Below are 26523 nucleotides of genomic sequence, written 5' to 3' on the forward strand. Positions count from 1 at the left end.
AGAAGGCAGCAGTCAGCGAGGCAGGTTTTCAGATCGTATTTAAGGATTAGTCATCTAACAACAATGATGAAATTGTAAGGTGTAGGAAAAGCCAGGCATGAACCCGAGGCAGCCCTGGGATCTGACAGCGTGTGTGCCTCAGCCTGGCGGTTGTATTCCCTTCTCTCCCTGCGTGTGTGGCTGAGAACAGTTTTGCCTGTGTAAGGTCTGTTTACATCTGCCCTGCCTTGTACTGCCTTTGTGCATAGAAATTTTTTCACAATAATTATTCATGGAGTTTACAAATACTTCCTGATTAGTTTTTTTATTTATGCGTCCCTTTCCTCTTTGTCGGCACATTCAAAAATACACTTTTTGCCTTTTCTTGTCCTGGATTACCAACTGCAGTTCAAAGCTTTTCCCTGGTTTGCTCAGAATCTTTTGGAACTGAGCACCCAAACCCTGCAGTTGTTGGCTGTTAAAATGTCACTGTGCTCATCCCGCCCAGCTTGTCCTTTCTGCTGTGAGTGGATGCAAGTTATTTAAATATGTTTTTACATCTTGTTTCCTTGTGTACACAAACATGTTTGGGTTTATTTTTATTTTGCATAGACATTTACTCATCTGTAAGTGCCAGTGTTGCAGTTACTTAACATACATTACGTAGGGTGGTGTCACATTCCCTCTGGCATTTCTCAGCTCCTGTTGGGTAGCTGGGTCTGGAGTGGGGGTGGGAGGCTGAACCCCAGCAGCTCCTGGGTCTGGGGGGTCCGTGCTGCCCCTGTCCTGAGAGGTGTGGAAGTAAACGAGGTTGAGATCAGGAACAAGGCTCACAGTGGAGACTTGATTAAATACAGATCGAAGTAGTGGAATTGCTGTCAAGGTCATCTGTCTCCTAAGAAAATTGTTGGCTGTCTGTATTTTTCCTTGTGACACAGTTTTGTTTTAATTGTACCTCTTTAATTGTGTCAGACTAATGATGTGCTGAGTGCTCTGGTTGTGAACACCTTCTTATTTCTTCAGCTGCTGCTACTCTGTTGCTATAAAAAGCCTGATCCCATGGTAGGCTCCCCACACTTTGAGAGAGGAGTTTAAGTGTAACCATGGAAAGTTTAAATGGCTTTTCCCCCTCTCCAAATGGCTTTTCCCCTCTTGGTGTCTCCCAGTGATTGATTTTCCTGGCACAGGGGAAGGGTGAAGGGTTGGATGTTGATTTTGCAGGAGGCAATGTTATTAAATGTGGTCTTTTCCCACTAGCACTAACGTGTGTGCTCTGCTTTGCTTCTCTTCCAGATATGGACGTGTTGAAAGTGTCAAAATCCTCCCTAAGAGGGGGTCGGAAGGCGGAGTGGCAGCATTTGTGGATTTTGTGGACATCAAAAGTGCCCAGAAGGCACACAACTCTGTCAACAAAATGGGAGATAGAGACCTACGGACGGATTATAATGAACCAGGAACCATTCCCAGTGCTGCACGGGGATTGGATGATACAGTTTCCATAGCATCTCGTAGTAGAGAGGTTTCTGGGTTCAGAGGAGGTGGGGGGGGGCCTGCTTACGGCCCCCCACCATCACTTCATGCACGGGAAGGACGTTATGAGCGGAGACTTGATGGGTAAGTTCCAAGGTTTCTCTAGGCAGGTATTTTGTATTTGATATGGTGAGAAACACAAACTCATATCTAGGGCCCCCAGATGGATTTAAAATTTTGGGAATTATCTATGTTTCCTATTTTGGGTTGGAAACGGAAGTGATTTCTATCCCAGTGGCTGATACCTTGTGGATCCATAGAGGATGTGTCCTGCAGCTGGTTGGATATCTACCTACACTTGAAATAAGGTGGTTTTAAGATGGAAGATTTCCTTTGGCCAGCATCGATATTGGAGTTATTCTTTTCTAGAAGTAGCGATCCCATTTCTTGGATAATATTAAGGCCTTGCTGGATGTATCCCTGCTGCCAGATGGAGCTATCTTACTCTACAACATGTGGTGAAGTTCTCTGTGGAGTATCTTCGGAATACTAGAACCTAGAATTCGGTGAAAGCTTGATGCCTAGCTCTCAGATCTCACTATACGCAGCGGGTATGTTAATTGGATTGTCACCACAAAATTCATAGTAGACTTTAATGATGCGGCCCCTTGGATTCTACCGACAACACTTAGCCGTGGAAATAACGCTTGGATGGAGAAGACTGAAGGCAGCTTGTGATGGTTCCATTTTGGATCTACATCATTTCCAAGTTATTGGGATTATTCTTTCTGATGGTATTGGCAAAAAGAGATGACGGACATTACTAAATTTTGGAAATTATAGTTCATTTTTCTTTAAAGCTGGGATAAGAACTACTGCGTTGAATTTATTGGATGGTATACAGTCAAGACGCCAGTAGCCATGGGGAGTGGATTACTGTCTAGTCTCTTAAAAAGCTCTCTGCTGCTCCACATTAAACATACGTTAGCTTTAAGGACGTGGTGCTAATACCCGTTTGTGGATACACCAGTGAGAAGTGACTGGGCTGGATGGTTACCAAGGCGGCCAGAGGATGCCTGCTGGCAGCAGCGTGAGGAGGGCCCTCGGGCCTCGGGGGATCTTCTACCAGCTGCTTGATTCAGACTTAGGGCTGGAAATTAAAATTATGGATCTATTTAAGTGCCTTCTGTCTCAAGAAAGAAGTCTGGGGGTTTCAGAGTTACGGTTTCAGTCTGGGACTACTTCCGTCCAGTGGAATTTTTTTTTTGTGTCTTGTCACTAAGATTTTTTTTTTCTTGTTGGTTCATCTAAAATATCATTTGACACCCTTGCCCATTAAGAAGGTGGATTACCCCTGTAAGAGGGGCCAAAATTGGGGAAGTTATGTTCACAATTCTCTCCCTAGATTTAATTGGGAATATAGGTCGTGTTTCCACACTTGGAAAAGGTTGGTATGTCCTGCCCTGTGTATATTAGCCCCTCTCCTAACCCAAGTCAAACCCTCTCTTTCCACTAACTCCAGTAGCACTTAGTACTAATAGATAAATGAAGAAAGCACTGTAGCCAGTAGCTGTTCAGCTCTGCTTCCTCTGTCTGTCTTCTGTGTTCTTCTCATGGATAAGGATTTGTTATTTTCTGTCAGCTCTGTAGCAGTAACCCACTAGAAAATACTGCTTTTTCTCTGATCTAATTAAATCAGCTCTCACTGATTAACACTTTATAGGATGCTAAATGCAATCGTTTGTAAAATTGTTGATCTTGGTCCTTCAAAAGGGGGAAAAAAGAACCAAAACAGAGACACGTTTCTGTGCCAGATTCTGAAATAGCTTTCAAAGTTCCATTGTTGCGAGCAAGAGGTAATGGAAATAGAAACGCAACAATGAAGTTCAAGCAGATGTAGACGTTAATGACATTCTCTTGCACTGGTTAAGTAGTTTTTTATATATGATTTGAAAGAAAAAAATGCAGGCACGATGGGAGGGACCCCTATAGAAAGTATATGAGTTACAATTTAACAACAGAGAGTGAATATTTTGAGAGGATTAAGGATCTAGTGATTCATTGGAGAAGGAATGGAAGGAACTTCCTGAGATGCTAATGGAAAAAAGATTCAAATCTCATTTTAAATTTATAAAAGATCCCTGAAATATTTCTGCCACTCGAACTAGAGCTGTGATGCAGGAGAGGAGGAGGAGGCACAAGGCAGAATTGGGTTATCAGGATTCAGGGGATTGAAGTGAGTCATAACAGATTCTGAAGGAAGAATCTGAGAGAGAAAGCTGAAAAAAAAGGTTGAAATGTCCTTCATAAGATGGATAATTAATTTTTAAATTAACTTTGGCTACCCTGACATAATTAGAATTTTAGAAGTGTTTTTTAAATGTTCAGCGTAATCCTTCTGGATCTTCCATTTCGTGGATGTAACTACGACGTACCATCCTGGTACTTGTCTAAATTGGAATACTCAACTATTTGTAGTGTTCCTTTATCTGTCAGTTTTACTGTCTCTTTACCTGAGAGATCACACTAACTCAGAACATCCCCGAGCCTTTCTCTATTTAAAATATTTGAAACACTGAAATGAACTGGACTGTAGCTGCTGGAAAGCAGCAGCTTGTGTAGATAGAAATTCTGTGATTGCAGCAACAGCAGCAGTCGCAACAAAAAGACCGCCTAAAAATTGGATTCTCAATCCTTATGCAGAGTCTTAGTATGTTCTGGGGACCTGCATCCTTGCAGTTATTAATAATGGAGATGTTTCTTTAGCATCCACAGCTTTTACAAGAAATGAGTGTAGCAATCTGGCCAAAGCAAAAATTCCCTCTAAGAGGGTGAAATGTTTTAGAACAGCAACAAGAACCCCCCTAATTTTCTGGGAATTCTCAGTGGGTTATGCCACCCCTTTTGAAAGCAGCTTCTTACCTCTGGGTCATGCTTTGCATGGAGGCTTTCATGGCTACAGCCCAATTTGTGATGCCATTTTTGCAGAAGGATAATTACAAGAGCTTCAGTAATTACCAGATTTTGAAGCTCTTAAGCAAAAATGGAGAGTAAAAGAAGTTGTTAATGATGATGTCCACAAACACGAAGTTTTTCTTGCTTACAGATTTTAAAAGAAAAAGAGCAACTAAAATGAGGATTCTGCATGGGAAAGCAGAAATTTTTTTCCTATGCAGGCAAGTTGCTGGTCATGAAAGCCCCATATTGTGATTAAACCAAAATGATTGCTCAGCTTGATTGTATACAAATATAACTTAGGAGTCAAGTAAAATGTTTTGAAATTTGTCATTGTTTGCTTGATAGGTTATTGCTGGTTAGTGGAGAAGCAGTTGCAACAATAAGTCGAGTGCTGCTGTGAATGTTTGCATGATTTGCTTTTAGCTGTGCGTGCCCCTTTCTGATGCAGTATTTTTCCCCCTTCCCAAATGCAGGGCTTCAGATAACAGGGAGCGTGCTTATGAACATAGTGCCTATGGACACCATGAGCGGGGGACGGGCGGATTTGATCGGACGAGACATTACGATCAGGATTACTATAGAGACCCTCGGGAGCGGACCTTACAACACGGGCTCTATTACACTTCTCGGAGCCGAAGTCCAAACCGTTTTGACGCTCACGACCCCCGATACGAACCTAGGGCCCGGGAGCAGTTTACATTGCCCAGTGTGGTACACAGGGATATCTACAGGGATGACATTACACGGGAGGTACGAGGCAGAAGGCCGGAGCGGAACTACCAGCACAGCCGGAGCCGGTCGCCGCACTCGTCGCAGTCCAGGACGCAGTCCCCGCAGCGCCTGGCCAGCCAGGCCGCCCGGCCTGCCCGCTCCCCCAGCGGCAGCGGCTCCCGGAGCAGATCCTCCAGCAGCGACTCCCTCAGCAGCAGCAGCAGTACCAGCAGCGACAGGTAGGTTCCTGTGCCGTGGGCTCTGCAGGTCGTTTGCTGAGGTGTGAGCCCGAGGAGTTGTTCTGTGGCAAAATTTTGGTTGTTGACGTAGAAGTGAACTGGAGTGAAATGTAAAAAGGCTCAGTTGGCTCCAAGGGGAATGCTGGTGCTCCTGTTTGTTATTTTCCATGGTGGATCCATGTAGTATCTGTAAGATGGTGGCTGGGCAGAGCAGGAGTGTACAGACACGAGGCTTTGCTGCCTGTGTGCCTGGAGAATGGGTCACTTTTATTTGCTTCAGTGAGAGAAAAAGCAAATTTTAAGGTCAGCTACTTTTTACAGACCACATTTCAATATACTTTGGGAAATGATAGTGGTATTGTTCTGTTTCTTCTTGTTCCCTGACACTGTTGATGTTCACAAGGTTGATCTGTCTCCTTCCCATTTTTCCCCCTGCTGCCTCACAGCAAAAATTGTAGACTTGGAAGAATTAAAAGAAAATAATCCAAGTTTGCAATTCCTGGGGATGCGTTTCCCATGTCCTTGGTTCTGCAAATAGCTCTGTATTTGCATGGCTTTACAAAATACCTACTGGGGAGAAAAGGTGTTAGAAAATCATGGATTACTTTTAATAATTTTTAAATTCATATTGAAGTGCCTCTCTGATATTTGTTCTTTTAAGAGTAAATTCACCCTAAGAATGGAAACCACAAAGTTACAGTTGCACCCATAAATGTTTTATGCTCTTTGGCGAAGAGTTCTGCTCTTCAGGAGGGTTTGCAGAGTTGGCAGCATTTCCTTTGCATGCCAGGATTTTTCTAAAACTGAAAATATTCATTAAATAAGTAAGTGTATCAGTGGAATGTTTGATTTCATAAAGGCCTGGAGCGACAGGACAAGGGGGGAATGGCTTCCCACTGCCAGAGACCAGGATTAGATGGGATATTGGGAAGGAATTCCTCCCTGTGAGGATGGCACGGGGTGCCCAGAGCAGCTGTGGCTGCCCCATCCCTGGAGGTGTCCCAGGCCAGGTTGGACGGGGCTTGGAGCAACCTGGCATAGTGGAAGGTGTCTCTGCCCATGGTAGGGGGTGGAATTAGGTCAACTTGAAGGTCCCTCCCAACCCATTCTAGGATTCTGTGATTATTGTGATTTATCACTGTGAATGAAATTTTACCACCAGCAGAACTCTCTGACCAAGGGAATTATTCTCACAAAATCTCTTGAATGTTGAACCTTCTGGAAGGGTGAGATGGGCTGACACCCGTGGAGAGTGTACAGAAGAGAAGATGAGGAAATCAGTGTCTCCTCTTCTGATTGCCCCACCTCTCATGTCTAAAGAATAATGCAAGAATTTATTTACTTCTTTTAATTATTGTTTTCTCCTCCTGGATTTAGAAATCCAGGTCCTGTCTAGGCTGGAGAGCAGGTGAAGGTTTAAGACAACTTTTAGGCTGCTTTAAGCACTTGTTTATTTCAAATACCTCTCTCAGTGAGAGCTTAATTCTTGAATAAAGACAAACCTTTTTCAAAGATTTTTCACACTTATTACAGCTCAGAAAAATCTGGGAGACTTCCAGAGATCTCAAAAAAATCCTAGAGAAAATGGATTGAAAGGAGGGCTGGTTACATTTAAGGTTTAATAAAAAATCTCAAGCAGAGGAAGAAGAAAAAATCTCTACTGGTGCTTCTCTGCCTCTTGTGGAATGGGAAAGGCGTCCAAGAAACTCGTAATATTTATGAAATGTCATTGTTGGGATGTCGAGGCAGGATGAAATCCTGTTCTGAATTTGAGAGGACTAAACATGATCCCACTGGAACCAAGTTTTAAGATTTAATGAGAAGAAAAGCAGCGTCTGCTATGCTTGAGCATTTCATTTTCTTGGCAATTTCTAGTTGTAGTAATGGAAAAGTAGACGATACTCTGGGAGGAAATAAAACATTTTTTCTTATTAATACAGTAAAATCAAACTCAGTCAAGCAAGTAATGGAATCTGGTGGATTGTATATGTAATTTTGAAGGATCAGAAAAGAGTTTTACATGTTTCTCAGCAATCAGTTAGATAATAATAGACATTTAACCCTCTCTTTATGTTGGGAAGCAAAACCCCACCTGGCCTAGAAGTCTTTCAGTGCACAAGTGTTTAATTTTCAACACCCTTTGAATTTAGCCATGTTAATATTAAGCCCCTCATACCCTGTTGGTGAGTGAATGCTGCCTCACCCCCTTTTCCCTGGTTCGGTGCTCCCACTTGCTGTGTAATATATCGAGTTTCATTTGTCTGGAGAATAATTATTGCCTGCAGTTTCTGTGGTGGTCTGGAGGATTTTAGCAAGCTGGAGAATCTTGTATTTTTTTTAATAAGTGGAAATGGCCAATTTTGTGAGGCCATGGTATTATTAAGGTCTTTATGACACTGCATTCTTCTGAAGTTTAAGAACTTGGTCACTCAAGTCTCGTCCTGTTGGTCTCAGCTGGGAGAGTTGTGTTCCCTGCCCTGGGGAGTGTTTGGGACACAGGGTGGATGTTCAACACTTTTGGGAACTTTGTGTCAGGCACTGTCCTTGAGGAGCTGTGAAAAAGCAGCAGAAAGGTGATGAGGGAGAAGTTTGGGTTTCCTTGCTTGCGGTTTTCAAGAGCTGTGTGAAGTAAATAACACTGATTAAATGGAGCTGATTTTCCTGGACAGTACTGAAGGAGCACGATCGGTTTGGTTAAAAATTAAGAAACAACCCAAAAAAAGCCTTTATCTCGTAAAGGTTCAGAGTTTGCTGTGTTGGATCTCAACTAAACTTGGCTTTAAATGGCTATTTGGAGGCCTTTGCAATGGAGCTGGAGCTGCAAGGGAGTAATTTAGAAACTAAAACCAGAAAGAACAAGTTAAAAATAACCAGTATTCTTTGAAGCCAGGCTTTATTTGGGTTGTTTTGTAGCCTCTTAGAAGTTGCCTGCTGAGGTGAGGAAGCTGGTGAATGTGGATGGTTCTAACATGGATTTGAGGAGGAATTTGTGTTTTGAAGTTGTCTTAGTGTGAGATTGCTTATTCCCCACCCATATTGTGGAAACGGGTTGACAGAATTTTTTTATCACCTTGAAAGAATAAAAAAGCCCTTGAAAATGATAATTGCCACCACCAGAAGCTTCAATTTCTCCACTTGAGTGATTCAGACACACACCACAAATGATACATTAGAAAACATATTTTCTGTACTGTGTCATGGAAGAAGCTGGCTCTGGGTGGAAGCTGGATGATCCCATAGGAAGCAAAGCCGATTTTGTTTGTGCCCTGCCCAACCTCCTCCAAACATCCCCCTTGCTTTTTTTGGTTTTTGCCTTTTTTTTTTCTTTTGTAGAAAAAGCTCTTTACTAGGCTTGTCGAGGTGCTCTAATATGCTAAAAATAATTTCTGGGCTTTTTGATTCAAATTTGGAACATCAGTGGCCTGACACATCTCTTGCCACTCCATGTGTTAGTGATTATTTTTAAAGCTTTGCTGCAGCAGTGTGCTGAACCACCCGATGCTGAGAGTGGAGCATTTTGCTCCTAAAATCCTTGTTGGAATGGGCTTTGAATTCATTTACAAAAACCCAGGCAGAAGTGTTTGATTTCCTGTAGGTGATGTCCAGGCTGTGAAAGCATGAACATCCCATGTGTTCGATCTACAGATAAGTGACCTGAGATTTCCCTTGGCCTTTAATTTATTTCTTAAAAGTGTTTATTCAGTTGTCTGATGTGGAGGATGCTGGGGGATTTACCAGTTAAATTAATAATTTCCTATAGTGTGTAATATAGTCACCTTTAATTTATTTTTAAGAGTGTTTATTTGGTTGTCTCATCTCCAGGACTATGGAGTTGGATGAATAATTAGTTAGATGACTTACTTCTCTACAGCTTGTAATACGAAATAGATACTGTGAAATTAAAAGAGCATTTTCAGCTTAGATACAACACCGGCTTTATATTCACCAAGGTCTACATGAGCATAGTTATTCCAGTCTTCTGAAATCAAGAAACAGGAAGAAGTTGCACTTACAGATATTTGAAAAGGGTGTTTTTGGGTTTTTTTTTAATAATTCTGATAGCTGTATTTAAAGTTCTCATGACGAGTGGGCAAGGCGTAAGATAATTAGAGATTGGTTTTAATTTTAGATTTCTCTGTGATGTCATTCTTTCTGGAGCAAGGAATTACCATTGGAATGGAATATATGTGTGTCTTAATAATGAAATACACTGATGAAAAATACTGCCAAGAGGATTTTAATCATGGGAAAAACAGGCTCCCTGAAACCTCCTGTGTATTTTATTTAGTCATGGACTTTCCTACCCCGTTTCAACAACTGAAGTGAAAGTAGAAGCAAGTGAGTTTTAGTTTCATTACATAATGCAAATGTGTACCATTGTCTTCATCATCTCCTTCCGACATCATTTGCTGCCAGAGGTGATGAATCACTGATTTAGGTGGGATTTGGGATTTTGAGTGGGTTTGGAGATGCCTGTGCTGAGGACAGATGAAAAATCGGGAAAAATGAGGTTAAACGTAGATGTTTAGTCTTTATTGAAGCATCTGTGAGATGGCTTTTGTCGAGGTTAAATAATTCCACTTACATTTGGTACTGTAGAGATAAGCTGAAAATTTTTACTCTCTTCTGGTAGAATGACAGGGTTGAGCAGGCTTGTGTTTGTATGGGAAAAGAATTAGGTTAAGATTTATAAAAGAAAATTAAAGAATTTCTTAGAGTAGGACTTTTCTTAGAGTAGGACTTTTCCATTACACAAAGGCAACGGTAAATCCTGTCAGAGTCAGGTGAAACACCTCATCCTTACCTTTTGTTCACGTAAGTCCATGTACTGCTTTAATGTTCCCTCTGCACGGCAAAATGTGAATTAGGAGAAGGAAAATTTAAAAAAAATCTACCTCAGATCTCGCAGGTTTTTGTTACCAACTGTCGAGCGTTTTCACTTTGTTCTTCCTTGTGTTTCTGCTCGTGTGCTGCTGCTCAGCTAAATATAACCGAGACCATCCTTTTACTGTGGCTTTTTTACCCTTGGGACTGTATCGTTTCTTGAGATTGAGCACAGGCAGAACTATTTCTGACGGTTTTGGAGAGATTATAATACAGAAAGCAAACCTTTACAGTCGAGATATGCCGAAAAAGACGTACCTGTGCATGTGTAACCACATAAATAGATCCTTCTGTGGAAAATAACGTGATATATCAAAGTTCTCCTCACGGATGGTGAAGAAACGGTGCTTCGGGGCCTTTGGGAGGGAGCGGCCGCAGCCCGCTCGTCCCTCGGCCTCTCGCCCCAGCTGCTGACAGCCCGTATTACCTCAGCCCTGGACTCGGCATTAATCTATTAAAAATGTGCGTTGCGTAATAAGATTCTTATCTCGCTCCGAAACCCCGCCGCTTTCTCTCGCCTCACAGTCAGCAGAGCGCGCCCGCCGCTGTTAATGGCGGCGCGGCCGCGGAGCCTCCTCAGCCGGCTGGTTGGGGTGGGGGGAGGGGGAAGCGGGTGTTTCTGAGGGAAAAGCGGGTGTTTCTGAGAGAAAAGCGGGTGTTTCTGAGGGAAAAGCGGGTGTTTCTGAGGGAAAAGCGGGTGTTTCGGGGGGAAAGCCGATGTTTCGGAGGGAAAAGCGGGTGTTTCTGAGGGAAAAGCGGGTGTTTCTGAGGGAAAAGCGGGTGTTTCTGAGAGAAAAGCGGGTGTTTCTGAGGGAAAAGCCGGTGTTTCTGAGGGAAAAGCGGGTGTTTCTGAGAGAAAAGCGGGTGTTTCTGAGAGAAAAGCGGGTGTTTCTGAGAGAAAAGCGGGTGTTTCTGAGGGAAAAGCGGGTGTTTCGGGGGGAAAGCCGATGTTTCGGAGGGAAAAGCGGGTGTTTCTGAGAGAAAAGCGGGTGTTTCTGAGGGAAAAGCGGGTGTTCCGGCGGGAAAAGCGGGTGTTTCTGAGAGAAAAGCGGGTGTTTCTGAGAGAAAAGCGGGTGTTTCGGAGGGAAAAGCGGGTGTTTCTGAGGGAAAAGCGGGTGTTTCTGAGGGAAAAGCGGGTGTTTCGGCGGGAAAAGCCGGTGTTTCGGAGGGAAAAGCGGGTGTTTCTGAGAGAAAAGCGGGTGTTTCTGAGAGAAAAGCGGGTGTTTCTGAGAAAAGCGGGTGTTTCGGGGGGAAAGCGGGTGTTTCGGGGGGAAAGCCGATGTTTCGGAGGGAAAAGCGGGTGTTTCTGAGAGAAAAGCGGGTGTTTCTGAGGGAAAAGCGGGTGTTCCGGCGGGAAAAGCGGGTGTTTCTGAGAGAAAAGCGGGTGTTTCTGAGAGAAAAGCGGGTGTTTCGGAGGGAAAAGCGGGTGTTTCTGAGGGAAAAGCCGGTGTTTCTGAGGGAAAAGCGGGTGTTTCTGAGGGAAAAGCGGGTGTTTCTGAGGGAAAAGCGGGTGTTTCTGAGGGAAAAGCGGGTGTTTCGGCGGGAAAAGCCGGTGTTCCTCCGCCGCGGGGCCCGGCGGGCGGGGGGGGGGCGGTTGTTTGCGCTGAGAACCGGTCTGAGCCGGCGGGAGCCGGCCCGGGCCGCCGCGCCGCCCCCGGGGCGGGGCCGCCCGAGCCCCGCTGAAAAACGCCGCGATTGCCACAAAAAAAAGCCTTTTAAATAGTAATAAAAAAAAATTGAATCCCTCCCCCACCTTAGCACTGGAGCAGCTCTCGCTCCTGCGTGAAGGTTTTCCCCTCACACAGCGCAGGGAAACGAAGTAGCAGCGCCTGTGTCAGAGCCGGCTCTGAGGGTGGAAAACCACCCTCTCTCCCTCTCAACCAATTTTAGGTCGTTTATTTTTTTTTTTTTAACCTTAAATGCTCTGCTCGCTCTAGAAGTTAAGCAGTTAAGCACTGGTTTTCTTGCTGGAGGAATCAGCCCCGAAAATCCCTCAAAAGGGTGATTTTGGAACCTGCCGCAACATCCTGATACCACCTCTGCCGTGCTTGGACACAGTTTCAAAATAAAACAGAAATTCTATCTTTGTTGGGCCTTCTGGGAAAACCCGCCCCTCCTCCACCCTTTGCATATAAACAGACAATAAAATACTTTAAAACGTTATAACCAAGAGGAGTTTTAATTTTTATTTATTTAGTGCTTTATTTGCTTGGCATGAGTGCCCAAAAAAAAAGTGGACATTTGGCTGCAATTAATACCCCCCACCACCGTCGAACTCACAGTAATAGCTGGTAATTGCTGGCTCTAAATGACAAAGCAATTAAGCCTCTTCCTAAATGTGCAAAAATAGGTGCTTATCTAAATCTGGGCTGTCAAGCTTTGTTTCTGTGTCAGGGCCCAGAAGCTCAACTGCTGCTTTCTGAAAAGTGCATTTGATTCTTTACAGGCAGATAGGGAAAAATATTTTTTCAAATTAATTTCAGGAAAAGAGTCTTAAAAACATACCATGTTGTGGACGGGTGAAGTGCAAGTTGCCCTAGAAAAATATTTCTGTTTTATTACTATGATAGCTATTTTGATCATTTCAAGCAACTTTATTGTTGTTAAAGAGATTATTATTATTTCAGTGCGTAAAGGTTTCTTGCAATGAGATCAGAATCTTTGTTAGACAATATAAGGATTTGGGGCAACTGATTCCAGATCCTGTGATGAACTTGCCTTTTCCTCAGCTGGGGGAGAAAGATAGGGTGGAAGGATGTGTGTTAAAAAATATATTTTTAAGTCACCTCTGGACAGCTGCAGGTCTATGGGAGCCAGTGTCTGGTGTGAGAATTTGCAATTTCATGTCTTCTTAGCCTCCTTTTTTAGGAATAGTGGGAAAAACCTGAGCTATGTGGATGGCACTGCTCCCACCAGCATTGTGGGAGACTTTGGGCTGTTCCTTAAGTCCGTGGGAGCTGCTAAAAATTGCTGTTTACCCAAAGGTCAGGTGCTGTTGGATTGGGTTTGACTTTGGGGTTGTGCATGTGCGTATTAACAAAATGGTCACTTCTAATTGCATTTTTAAGGCTTTGATTTCCTTCCAAGTATTTTGCTTAATCATCTTGAGTAGGCTGAGGGAAGGAAAGAATTAGCTGAGGTCAGGGAAGTTGAAGCTGCCCGTGTTACTGCTCAGAAGCCAGGCTTAGTCTGAGGGATCCTGGAGGCAGGAAGAAATGTGCCTCGTGTTCTCTTCCTGCCGCACACTGGGAGAGCAAGGGGAAAAAAAACCCTGAGAAAGCCAAGGAAAACAGGGAAACGTGGTGCCATGTGGCTGCTTCCCTGTGCACGAGTGGTCCAGATTCCCCTTTCTTTGGGAGATACACACAGCTCGGATGTGAATCATGACTAAAATAGATTAGGGGGATCGTAGTCTGGAAGTGGTGCTTATCTGCAGCAATGGTGCAGTCAGACAGCTCAGATGGAGACACAGGCACCAGAGGTGGGAGAGACAATCCCTGTCATACAGACCTTTGGAATAAAGGGCAGTTTAATAATTTCTAATGAATATTCATGTGGAGGGATGAATAGCAGGAGAGGAGGGCTGTATTGAACGCTTCTTGAAAAAATACTAGTCATTATAGAGATCAAAGGAAAAATCCAGCCACTGCCTGGGCTCAGCCGTAGATGTTCCTATTAAAGCCTAGAGAGATGACATCCCTTTGGACTTGCAAATGAAGTGATTTGTTAGGGGTTTTTTTGCTGTTGTTTGTTTGATTGGTTGGTTGGTTGGTTTTTTGTCCAAAGAGAGCTCTGCGAGAGGTGTGGATGCAGAAGGAGAACCTTTCCTGTAAAACCAAAGGGCTGGGAGAACAGGTCTCCTTGAGGCGTATCAATGCGACTTGGGCATTAACCTAACAAACTATCTCAGGTGGAGCATGTTGTACTTAAATAAGGTCACAGAAATGGAAATTAATAGTAAATAAGCTTTATTGGAGACAAAATAAAAAATAGTATCATCCCCTAATCTTTGCCCATTGAATTAACCGTGTACCTGATGCGCTTAGCTTTGTCCTTATTGTCCCGGCATCGAGTGCAGTCCGGCTGCGACGTCGCAAGTGCTGAAACCACTAATGATGGCATCAAGGGTTTAAGTGCAAAAGCTTCTTAGCAGGAGATTAGGGATCCCAGTTCAGATCCTTGTGGTCAGCCATTTGGAGAGGAGAAGGCAGTGTGGGTCTTAAATGGAAAATCACAGGCTTGGGAGAGAGGTGAGGGCTTCAATGTGTTCTGTAGAGGAGGAAAAGTTTGTATGTGTTGGGACATAGTCCAATTTTTTTAAATCTTGAAGGGAAGCTGGATTTCCAAAAGGAGGGGCACTGTGTAGGTGCCACATGAATAAAGTCTTTGCATAATTATTCATTAAGTGCCTAATATAAGAACAAAAACAGCTTTGGCGTTAAGAAACAGGACTTCTCTGTGATCTCTTCTCGCAAGAGGCCTGTAACAAAGGTAAGGGACCTGTTCCTTTGTTTCCTGGGCCTTTCAGCCATGAGTGCACTCTGCTGTCTGGAGAAGTGAGACATGGAGTCTTTTAATTCCTTCTCTTTGAGAAATGTCTGGGCTTCAGTGCTCAGTTGCTTTATTTAGCTAAAAATGATGGTTTTGGGTAGAAAAACCAACACTTGGAAATCAGGATGGCGGTAAAAGTACTTCTTGGTGAATCTTTTCTATGAGAGTGATTTTCAGGGCTGTATCCTCAGTTCTTCCATGGTTACAGGATGTTCTCTGCAGATGCCTGAAATCGTCAGTTTTGTACCTGGGCAAAAATATGAGAACCTCATCAAACAGGTTAAAAATCAGGAATAACTAAGACACATCTCCAGCCAATCACGGCTCTAAGGGCATTCACGTGTTTATTATCTTTCATCTGTTTGAGAGCAGAGAGCTTTTCTGGCGTGATGTAGTGTGAAAGAAAGGCACTGTTCTCCTGAAAGTGAATTCCCAAGAATGACCAGCCCCCAGTCCCTGTGGACGAACAGTGCTGGGCTGGACTGAATGAGATGCAGAGTGTCCTACTTACTGTGGCTGCTACAGGTCTGACCTCCTTGGATCATCTGACACCTCGTTGGGTAAGAGGTTGCTGCAAGATCTCAAACCCTCAAATTATGTAAGATTTACACACTTGCTTTGAAGTTGGTCCCTCCCTTCCATGTTTGTTTACTGGCTGGTGTGTCCTGTTGGATTGTGAAGGATGAATAGTCACAGAAAGGAAGCTGTCGGGTTGGTACAGATTTTCTATTCCTCTTCATTTTCTAAATGTGCGCAGAGCTGTGCTTCTCCCTGTTCCGCAGTCTGGGAATGCATCGAGGACGTCCTGTGCAGGTCAGGGCTTTGCTGGGTGAAACTTTCAGTTTGTTTGTTTTTGAGGTGCAGAGAGGGAGGAAAGGCTCATTGTGTTGCTAGAGGAGAAACAGAGATGATATCTAACAGTTGTCTTGGGAGTTGATGCTGGGTTTGCTTTTCAATATGCAGTTTCCCTCAAACTCAGAGAAATCACATGGAAAAAAGGAAGGTGCTTAATTAATCCTGTATGTGTGGCTGCCATGGTTTGGGGGTTTGAAAGCACTGGCTCCCGTCAGGGAAGCACGCGGGCTTTGCCTGTGGGAATTCCTCAGAGGACTTTTCTTCTGTCCCCTTGTCTCCACTCTGCCAGCAGGATTGCCTCGCGCTGCTCCTCCTTTCCCAGCCGCTGCCATGTGGGGTGGCAGCCAGGGCTGTCCAGGCACTCAGTCCAGGGAGGTGTAAGGCATTTTCTTCTGGAATTTCCCCTACTTTTGCATTTTTCTCACAAATTAAGTTCTCATCCATGCTTTGTGATCCCTGTTCAGTGTGATGGGACTGGCCCAGGCTTTTGGGGAAGAGAATCCCTGGATTTCTGACTATGTTGGCAATGTAATCGCTAAATCCTAACAAATTCCGTGGAATTAAGTTACAGCAAGGTGCTTTTTCAGAAGTTACTCTTCAGTGGCAAACACTGTCATATGATACGGGTTTTGCTGGGTTGGATTTGGGGTGTTTTTTAATTTAGTTTCCTAGCCTGGGATTACTCTCTGTAGTTGCTCAACAAAGTAAAATCGCATTCTCTCTCCCAGCCTACTGCAGATCCACAGCAGATGCAGTGGCACTTTACCTGTTTCATAGAAATTTTCACTTTTGGTTTTATTTTCATTGCTTCAGTGTTTTCTACTCCTGTGAAAGCTCAAAAAAAGTTCTACTTTTAGTTGTATTTTTATTTGCATGTGGGCAGCAAAATGAAGTAATTCCCGAATATAGTCCTAGCCAAGAGATCCATCTGTTCCCTGCATTTTTAAATGGCAAATTAATCCTTAGCATAGAACTCATCAAATATCTTCTCTCTATAATTTATGCTGCCTGAGATCACAGAAATGACTTCTTTTTTTTCCCAGGCATTCCATTTTAAGTAGTCCTTTACTCCAGAACAGCAGCTCCCATTCTGGTTTTACAGAGTTCTCCTGTGATTCCTCCAGTCACTGTTGTCTATCTAAAAGGGGACATTAAAAAAATAAACCCTCCGAAATTATTCTTCCCTTCATCTCTCTGGTGTTTCTTTGAAAGGCTGTAGAAGATTCTGTTAGAATCTTAGATCAGAAGAAGTATTCTCTGATTCTAAGATGTAAGGGAATAGAAATTCTCTTTGAAAAACACCCTTGATAAATGGATTTGTTTTGGTTGGAGAGCTAGGGTCACTCTGTCCATTTTCATTTGGATTTCTCTCTTTGGACAGCAGTGACCATTTTTAGAAGTACTAAACTTCCACAGTGTTATCTGCCATAAAGGGAATTTCTATATTAAGCTTTGCATGTTCCCAAATTTACTTAAGCTCAGCTGTGTATCTTGGCATGCCTTCCATTGCAACTCCCATCCCAGGAACAATTCTGTTTATAGGAGAGGATGCACCATTTCAAAACTGCTCCAAATCAGGATTTTCAACAAATGGTGTTTTGTGTATTGCTAAAAAAACCCCGGTGCCTTGGGTTGGGAGGAGGCAGTGCATGCAAATAGTGCCTGGTTTTTTTAGGCAAGGTGTGATGCTTTTCTAAAACATGAAGACACCATTAATTCTATGGGGCTGTTTGCCATGATCTTCTGGCAGCTCTATGTTAAAAAGTAGCTGCAGTAACCTGGAGGCGAATCAGAGCTAGGGCTTTTTTTTGTTCTAGCATATGTCTAAAAAAGGCTTTTCTTCTGAAACATGCCCAATGCTCAATATTTAGTAAATGCCAAATGGTTTTAAAATTGTATTTAGAAGTGTTTATTCCAAGGAATTCATTTGATAGGGCTCTTAAGGCGAAAGAAACTTTTTATTCCTTGAGTAAATATGTAGTAGCCTACTTGGATGCAATGGTGGTTGCATTTTCGGTGGCATTTCACTCTCCTGGCTCGTAGGCAACACTTGGAGTACTTCGGTGTTTTTTCCTAGGATGCCGAGTAGGTCCCTTCATGAAAGCAGGGCTGTTGTTGAGGAAACTGTCTTTAAATATTGGACTTGATGATCATGGTGCTCTCTTCCAGCTTAAATGATTCTGTGTTGCTTTCTTGGTATTTTGAAAAGACTGAGCCACCCATGAGCCAGGAGATAAATTCCTCAGCCTATTCCCTCCATGATTCACAGAATGACCTTGGGCAAAGCCCTTGGACTCTTCATAACTTCCTTTTCCATCTGCAGTGGACGTTAAGACAGCCTCCCATGAATCTGGTACTAAAATATGGCTTTTGTCCAAAACTTTCATGTGCTCTCAGGTGTCAGTTACAAAATACTAATTTAGATAATCAGCAGATAGGTGGCAAAAGCCACCTTTAACACAATTATGCTGCTTTTGGCCAGCTTATGTCTGATCCATGCCTAGAGCAGCAGCTCTTCCTCAGGCATGTCATGGCAGTGCTTGGAATAATTTGGAGCATGTGGAGGGGGTGGGAGTTCTGGGTGGCTGCAGCAGGACTTCTCACGAGGGAGCTTGACCCAGCGCTTCCCTCTGTGAAGGTGATGTTAAACGGAGGCTCATCCTGCTCACCCATTCTCACACCCACCCTCTTTCTTCCCTCTTTACATTGGTGGAAGTTTAATTGTGGGAAAGCAGAGCTGAAGAGCTGCTTTGTACTTCACCCTCAAGGCCTCAATGACTTTTATCTTTCCCAGCGCTGAGCTCCGTCACCGTGGCCGTTTGCTGAGAAAGCATTTCCTCTGGCTTCCCAGCGTTTCTTTTGGAGCATGAGCAATCCCACTGTTCCCAGGGAGCATCCATGGTTCAAAGGGGCATTGGTTGGGCAGGCAGGTAACTCCAGCTGATCCCAAATTCAACACCGGACCCATCCACATCCAAGCCACGGACCAGCGTGGGGAGTGCAGGGATTGAGCAGTTTCTGCCCAGCAGTGGGAAGCTGTTGTCAGTGCTGAGTCAGCTCTTTACTCCATAGATAGGCCAGTGTGTTTGTCACCAACACTTTTTTCCCCCCTCGGTTGGTGTTTTTAATTCTTGGCTGTATGAAGTTCAAACCCAAGGACAGAGGGACATAGGTCAAGGAGCGAGATGGCAACACCATCTGTGGGTTGGGGACTGTCCTCAGCCAGATGGGGATTAATATAAACATACATATTTTTAGCAATCATAATGGGTTATTTAGTTTCAGGGAAAAATTAAAAGGAGCCCAAGGCTGCCTGGAAACTCTGAGGGCTGCAGGGGAAGGTGGTTCTGGGGGTGGGAGCAGTCTGTCCTTCTGAGCAACATCTCCATCTTCTCTATGATTCATTTCAGACTTTCATCAAAGATCAGGTGTCAGACATCAGGATAAAATAACTGATGTAAATATATTTATATATATTTATACATGGCCTGTCACCGAAATGCAAATGGAATGTTAATAAGCCACTCACTTGACTTGAGATAAAATATATGGTAAATAGTACCTGGAGGTTGTGTCTTCAAAAACTTCCTGGTCAGAGACTGAAATACTGCAACAGTGTGTGTTAGTTGGCCACATAAAGGACATGGAGTTGTCATGGTTGTGTTGCTTTCCCATGGCCTTTGAACATAATTTAATTTAATTTCTTTGGTTTTAGGAATCCAGCCCAGCAGGAGATCATTGAAGTCTTCTCTCTGGCCATGGTAAAGCGGAAAAAGTTAAGGGAAGGAGGATGTCCTCGTTTCATTAGTCTGCAGTATTTAATGATCTCTCTTTAGAGCTGTAAACACTGGTTTTATCTGTTGCGTGCTTTTGGTGACTGTTTTTGTTTCTGTGCAGCAGGTCTGGCCTTCCCCCCCTCTCAGTGGATTGTTTTATCATAGCTGAGTGCTGTTAAATACTGCAGAGTGTGTGACATGCACAAACCAAAGTTCCTTGGGTGGCAAGTTCTCAGTGGCTTGAACGCGTGCCAAGAATGTCACAGAATCGCATCCCAGCGAGCTTCGCTCCAGAGGGGCTGAGGCCGGGGTGATGGGCACAGGGTAATTACACTGAGGGAATGTTTAGGTGGCTTTCTCTGCCCTCCCTCTTACATCTAGATTTCCAGTGGAAAGCCTTGTTTGCACATGGAGGAGCGGGGTTCAGGTTCTTTGTGGTTTCCCTGTGTGGGCTGACCCCCTTCAGCACTCGCCTGCAGTTGGCAAAATGTGGTGACGGCTTGTTACCTCTTGATCTCTTCATACAAACCAGGCTCAGAGGTCGGACTGAGTTTTCTGACGTTTTCAACTTCAGGTTCAACAACTCCTTTGAAGGAGGGAAAAACCCCTGGTATTTATTTGCGCAGGTGTGTGAAATGTTTTTTTCCCATACAAATACCCTGATGTAGGATGTGCCATGTGTACAGAGCAACTGCCTGCTGCTTGCTTGGATATTTAGGTCAGTGTTGGAATCAGCTCAGATAAGGAGTTGCACACTGTGTGCCCAGACCTCTGGAATTTTCATTGTGGTTGTTCCTGCCCACGGCAGGGTGTTGGAATGAGATGATCTCGAGGGTCTCTTCCAGTACCCTTGTGGTATTCTATGATTCTTGCTTGAGTGTGGCAGAACAGCCCCCTGGATTGTTGGATTAACGGGGTGATGTTAGGAGGTTTGTGGGAATGGGATACTGCTGTTCTTAGGAAGGAATGTGTGATTGGATGTGCATTTTTGACTTAGGTATGTGTAGAGAACAAAGGAAATTCTGGTTAAATATCTTCTTAGGTTCATGTAATATTTATCAGTTGGTCATAAATACCAGTCTGTAATAGCCCTGTGCATATATTGCTCCAAAATATTATTTCCATCCAGAAGTCGAAGTGTTTCACAGGCAAAGATCCTTTAGTCCATTGCTAGAAAGGAATACAGTGCATTTTTTAAACTTTTATTTTAAGCAGTTGCCATCAAATTTTTCTTGGTGTTGGCTGGCAGTAATCAGGTCTTTTTAATTCTTTTTATTCCCAGACAACACATTGGTACATTTAGGAAACTTGGAGCAATTTTCTGGTGTTGTTTTCCCAGGTTGTGGAAATCTAACCAGCAGGTTTTTTCCAAAGCCTATAAAGTATCCCAAGGATTTGTGTCTTCTGGATAGAACTGATCATACAGCACTGTCACTGCTGGTGTTTTGTGCATGGAGATCATCTACGATGACTTAACTCAGATGTGGAAGGGGAGGGACAGGGAGAAAAACCGAGGGTTCCTGTTGTTTCCATTCAGAGATGACTGTACATTAACTTTGGATTTCCTGACCCGGCTTGGGAATCTGCTGCTGACATCAGCCGTGAGAATAACCCGCCGTCAGCGGGGATGGAGCCTGTCCTCAGTAGATCTTTCTAGGAGATAATCTTCACTTGGAGATTATTCTGACAGGGTGTTGAGTTGAGCTGAGCCAGGCAGAGTTCCTGACTTCAAGTTAATTTTGGCAGAAAAAAGTGATCATTCTGCATATTTCCTGTTAAAAAAAAAAAAAATCTGGATTCTTCACCAGGTCTGGTGAAACAGTTTTTGAAGGCAGCTATAAAAAAATTTAAAGTATTAATTTTTTCACAGCTGAAATTTGGCATGAAAAATGCGAAGGTTTTAAACTGGTTTTAGGTGGCTTTGTTTTTAACTTGCTCCAGCAACAGGGGTTAGAATCATGAAATGGCTTGGATTGGAAGGGACCTTAAAGCTCATCTCATTCCCACCCTGCTGTGGGCAAGGACACCTTCCCACTACCTCAGGTTGCTCCAAGCCCTGTCCCACCTGTCCTTGGACACTCCAAGGACTGGGCAGTCACAGCTTTTCTGGGCAACGACAAGTTGGTTTTGTTTTTCTTTTTTAAACCCGTATTGACAGCTCAGCGCCTGTAGGACGCTAAAGCTTCCCTCTGCTTTATCCTCCGCGACGGCCACCGTGTTTCCAGCCGTGTTTCCAGCTTTGTTTCCCGCCTGCCGCTCGTGGGGAGTCCCCAGCCTGCAGCTGACTCACTGCTCTCAAATAAATCAACGGGCAGAAATGACAATTGTGCCCCATTTTAAGATTGCAGGAGGGTGGAGGGCAGGTTGTGAGATCCCTTGATTCAGCGCCGCTGCCATTGACAGGAAGCAGCGGGTCTCCCATTCCATCCATGGGCTTGGAGCCTCTCTTTTATCTCCTTTTTGTGGGAACAAAGGACAGCTGGCTTTGTGTTCTCCGCTCAGTGGTTTCATTTCTCACACGTAAACCCAGCGTAACTTCATCGCCGCTAGACCCTGCAAACTGTAATTGCCTGAAAATGAAGAATTTCTCTGGAAACGAGAAGTGGTTTGTGGGATGCTAGGATTTGAAATGTTATCTTTGCATTTAGAATGGAAAATTTAAAGGAAAATTCTGTGTGCTAAATGAGCTGCAATGTACTGAGACCAGGCATGGGGCCCCATCATCCTTGTGGGTCTCCTCCAACACAGGGTATTCCATAATTCCATGAAACCTGATCTATTTGGGTCTGAACCCCATTGCTGGATTCTTGTGCGTTGAGGCTTTAGGAATCAGCCTATATGGATAAAATTTAGATTGGATTATGAATAAATTTGATCTTGATTAATAGAAAATATATAAATAGAAAAATATTTTAAGTTATGGATAGTTTTTATCATGATTGATGATAAATGGGTACACAAATAGGGTGAGTAAGAACACACATCCTTACATACTCATAAGTAATTACGGAATGCAGATAAGTGTTTTTAAAGGGCTTGTAAACGACACCTGTAGTAAAGTGCATGTGTAAGAGAAAGATTTTTTGTCCACCCCTTGTTTAATTAAGAACAGCCTCTCTTACTGCCCCATTTTTCCATCTAATTTTGCTGACAGTAAAATGCAAAAATCATTTTGCTTCAATGCTGTGATGCTGTAGAGTGAGACTGATTTTCGAAGTATCTGGATTGGACAAAAGAACATCTGAAATCCTGGTTAAATACTCAACCTCTTGCAGAGTGATCCCACGTTCCTGGGAGAAGTGCAGAGCACGGCAGAGGATGTCGGAGGAGCCGTTCCCAGCTCCCTCCCGGCGCCGCGCGTGTGTTGTGACAGCTCAGGAGGTTAGTTCTTCAGCGTGCTGGCATTCTGCTCCGCTGACTTTACAGGGATGTGGAAGAGCAGGTTTCCCATGTTGGGAAAAGGCTTAGTGCCAGAGCACGCTCTGCTTCTGGAAAAAAATCACCCCAGATTTAATGCTGGTAGCCGAAGCCCAAAATGAAGTTACAAAGCTATTTTTGTGCCATTTTTGACCTGCCCCTAAACCTGTTGATGCTTGGAATACTTTTAAGGAGAGGATTATCAGAGCTGTTGTTTTATCCTATTATATTCCCATGTTAAAATTTCCCAAACTCATTCTAAAAGCTTTATGAACCCACTTTTGCCAGAAGAATTTTTAATAACTTATTTTCTGTGTTGGCAACGAGTGGTTGTTTTCAAAATTACTCACAGGGAAAAGCAAAGCCATATTCTCATTTTAATATTCTGGGAACTTGTCCTTGAGCAGCTTTCAGGCTTCAGATCTGTATATTTTTAAAGCTGAAACAGAGTTGTATTTTGCTGCTCAAGACTCCACATAATTCCCTGTCAGATGCTTTATTTTGATTGTGCTGTGAGCTATAACTGGATGACACAGCAGCTATAATTAACTCTTCCATCATTCTCCCATTCATAGAACATCAAACCTTTGACTTACTTTTGAATTATTATATCCATGTTTCTTCAATTGGAAAAATTATAGAGATTTCCCTAAAGGAAGGGGGGATTGTTCGTGCAATCTTTTTTTTTTTCTTGTCTAAAAATAGTCTGGAAATAATGACTTTTTTTTATTTTCTGGAATGTCTCAGAAAGTCTTGCTTTGCTAAGGGACACATATCCCTAAAACTACCTGGGAAAGTGAAGTTATGAGCATGATCCTTGTTTCCCTAAGTTGCATAGAATTTAGACTCCTTTGTAGAATTTATCACCCTGTTGCACTGCTGTGTCATCACTTGGACAGGTAATGGTGTTATCCTGAGATAATACTTTTTCTTTAGTAGAATGCTGTGATTTTAACAGTATGTTCCATATTTTTAACATCCTAATAAAAAACCACCCAGACTGTAAAAATAGCCTGTCTCCATTCTAAAGCACTGCTCTGGTCTATTCAGTGAGACACGATCTCAGCACACTGGAATTGTAGAGGCTTTGGGAGTACGGGGGCAAGCATCAAGGTGTGAGAAGGGAAAGTGGACGTGTCCACAGGGCAGAGGGTTCTGCAGCCCTAAAGTCGGGTTTTAGCTTTCCCCAGGGGCTGCTGAACCACGTGGAGATGCTGTCAGCTTGGGAATTACGTTCAGTTTCTCCCCACACACATTCTCTGCCCTATATTTGTGTGTTTCAGGAATTTTCTCTATTCTTTGCCAATTTATTTCCCAGTAGCCGGCGATGGCTGATGTACCCCTGGAGAACACTGAGGGCCTGTTCGTTTGGGGTTGGGTTTTTTCTTTTCCCAAAGTGCTGTAGAGAAGAACTTCAGTTTTGTGTTCTAGTGGAAGGGCAGAGGGAATGGGATAAAGATGAGGAGGAAATGCTTCACTCTTCACTTTCAGTGGTTAAATAGTTCATTAATGAAGAGGGCACAAAAGGAGGGTGCACAGGTGAGACAGAAATAATGGCAGTTTACCGATTTAGCAGAAAAATGAGGCTGTGAAGGGACATCTTGATGGTGAGAGATTTGTTTCTGGGAAACACAAGGTACTGTAGCTGGGAAGGGAAATGTTACTTATTATCTGTGAAATGAGAGGTTGGGTGGTGCAGGGCAGCTGCCCTTGGGAAGAGCAGGGCAGGAGGAAGGGCTCAGTTTTTCACTCCTTCCTGGCATGGCTTTATTTTCACTCCTCTCCCAAAGTGATGCTGAACTTCCTCCCTCGGGGCTGGAGGAGTAGGAGGAGAATGTGGGAAAGGCACCAACGTGTGAAGTGGCCCGATGGGATGGGAGGATTATAATGAGAGGGTGAGACCAGCAGCAGGGTTTCTCATGTTTATTATTACTTCTGCATTTTTGACCCTTTTTGTTGTGTTTTATTTTGGTCTGGCTTGTTTTTATATCTTTCTGGATTGTTTGTAAGTATTTTGGGACAGAGATTGTCTTGCCTTCTGCACCTCCAAATATAACGGGGACAGAGCCCAAGGGCTTTTGGGAGTGTGCCATGGTGCTTGTTGCACCAAGATGTTCAGAAAGAAAAGTGGGTTTTTTAACATTTGAAGAAAAACACCCACAAAAAAGCAGTAGAAGAGTTCACCAAATCAAATCCTGGAAATTATTAGAAGCCTGAAATGGTTTCCCTGAGAAAAGAAATGGAAAAGTTAAGTGGTTTAATGGCAAGAAGGTTTGTAAGAAGGGTATGAAATATTTAAGATAAGAAAAAGATAAACCCACGTATCGTTTTTCTAATACGATGTGGAGAGGAATATAAAAATTCAATCAAGCAGCAGATTTCAGACTGACAGGGTTATTTTAGTACGTGGCACATCACCCCCCTCTCCAGCCTCCGAGTTAAAATTCCAGCAGAATTTTTTCGAAGGCTGCTCGTGTAATGGAGAGTGAGAGTCTCTGGGGTTATGTCAGACAAAATTATTTTTAGCGCTGTTCTGAGCCCTCGTGCCTCGGGGAAGAAATGAGCCACTGAAGCAGGATGACGTGTCCCCACTGGGCAAGCTTTAATAACATTATATTCTCTGTATTTCTGCCTCTCCTCGAAGCATCGAATGATCCTGAGTTTGTGAATTAGATTGACTCCCTCTGTGATCTAATATGCAAATCCTCTTCCACTGTAATTATTGTTTATAAAAGGCCTTCTTGGGTCTGGATTCTTCATATCCTGAAGTTGGAGGTTGAGGCTGAGCGTGAAAATAGTGTTTGCTGGTTCGTAGAGAATCCTAGAATGGTTTGAGCTGGAAGGCAAGTTAAAGATCATCTTGTTCCACCCTGGGCTTTGGGCTGGGACAGGGACATGGAGATCCCCATCTATCCAGGTTATTCCCAAGTAGTTGACCAAAATACTTGTTGTGATTTTCATACGTGGTCTCTTTGGAATACAGATATTTTCAGGGAAGATGCCTGAGAGAACAATAATATTTCTTTCCTGGACATCAGAGTGCTGAGAGGAATTTTTAAGTATTGTCAGACCTGTGCATCCTCCCTGTATTTCTCCACTCTTCATACAGCTCCTGACCTGGTCCAACACTGCATTACACTTAATTAAATTTCCACCATTGTCAGGGTGGGTAACAGGATCTTGCTGACATTTTACCCGTATTGCACTTCCCTGCCTGTCTCCTCTGGGGGCTTTGGAGGGGAGTGTTGGTAGGAAGACTCTCAAATTCGTGTGAGTACAGGTGGCAGCACAGAAACACAATCAGGCATAAAAGCGGGGAAGGCCTGTAGATGAGCAGAAGCTCTGGAATTTTGTTTTTTTAGTAAGGTAGCCATTTCCTGGGTATCTTTGCTCCATGCACTCACCTGTCCGTCCCTCCATGCCGTTCCCAGCAGTGACTCCAGCAGCAGCTCGAGCGACGAGTCCCCGGCGCGCTCGGTGCAGTCGACGGCCGTCCCCGCGCCGGCGTCCCAGCTGCTCCCATCGCTGGAGAAGGATGAGCCCCGGAAGAGTTTTGGGATCAAGGTGCAAAATCTTCCAGTGCGCTCAACAGGTAAATTCACTTGGGAAAGGGGAACAGAGAAAAAAGGGATGGGACTGGTGGAATAACCTGTACTAAGTCTTTGACACACGTGCTGCCTTCA

The 26523-nt window shown here is 43.7% G+C and overlaps 1 protein-coding gene and 1 long non-coding RNA gene across 5 annotated transcripts in view; one reads left to right on the forward strand and one right to left on the reverse strand.

Moving 5' to 3' along the window:
* Positions 1 to 26523, forward strand: part of SPEN (spen family transcriptional repressor) — a 67045-nt gene that overhangs the window by 17082 nt on the left and 23440 nt on the right. For 3 of the 4 annotated variants that reach the window (XM_063417449.1, XM_063417450.1, XM_063417452.1), the window contains exons 2-4: positions 1273 to 1593; positions 4881 to 5357; positions 26272 to 26432. In XM_063417449.1, coding sequence (XP_063273519.1) covers positions 1273 to 1593; positions 4881 to 5357; positions 26272 to 26432 — 959 coding nt within the window. The remainder of the gene's footprint in view (positions 1 to 1272; positions 1594 to 4880; positions 5358 to 26271; positions 26433 to 26523) is intronic. The other variant, XM_063417451.1, reaches the window with a different exon arrangement.
* On the reverse strand, positions 7279 to 10939 carry LOC134560963 (uncharacterized). Its single transcript, XR_010082834.1, has 3 exons — positions 10162 to 10939; positions 9943 to 10009; positions 7279 to 9835 (listed from the first exon to the last, which is right to left on the reverse strand). It is a non-coding gene; the product is annotated as an uncharacterized LOC134560963 (long non-coding RNA).

This window comes from Prinia subflava, chromosome 21 (genome assembly GCF_021018805.1).
Source record: "Prinia subflava isolate CZ2003 ecotype Zambia chromosome 21, Cam_Psub_1.2, whole genome shotgun sequence".
Taxonomy (NCBI): domain Eukaryota; kingdom Metazoa; phylum Chordata; class Aves; order Passeriformes; family Cisticolidae; genus Prinia; species Prinia subflava.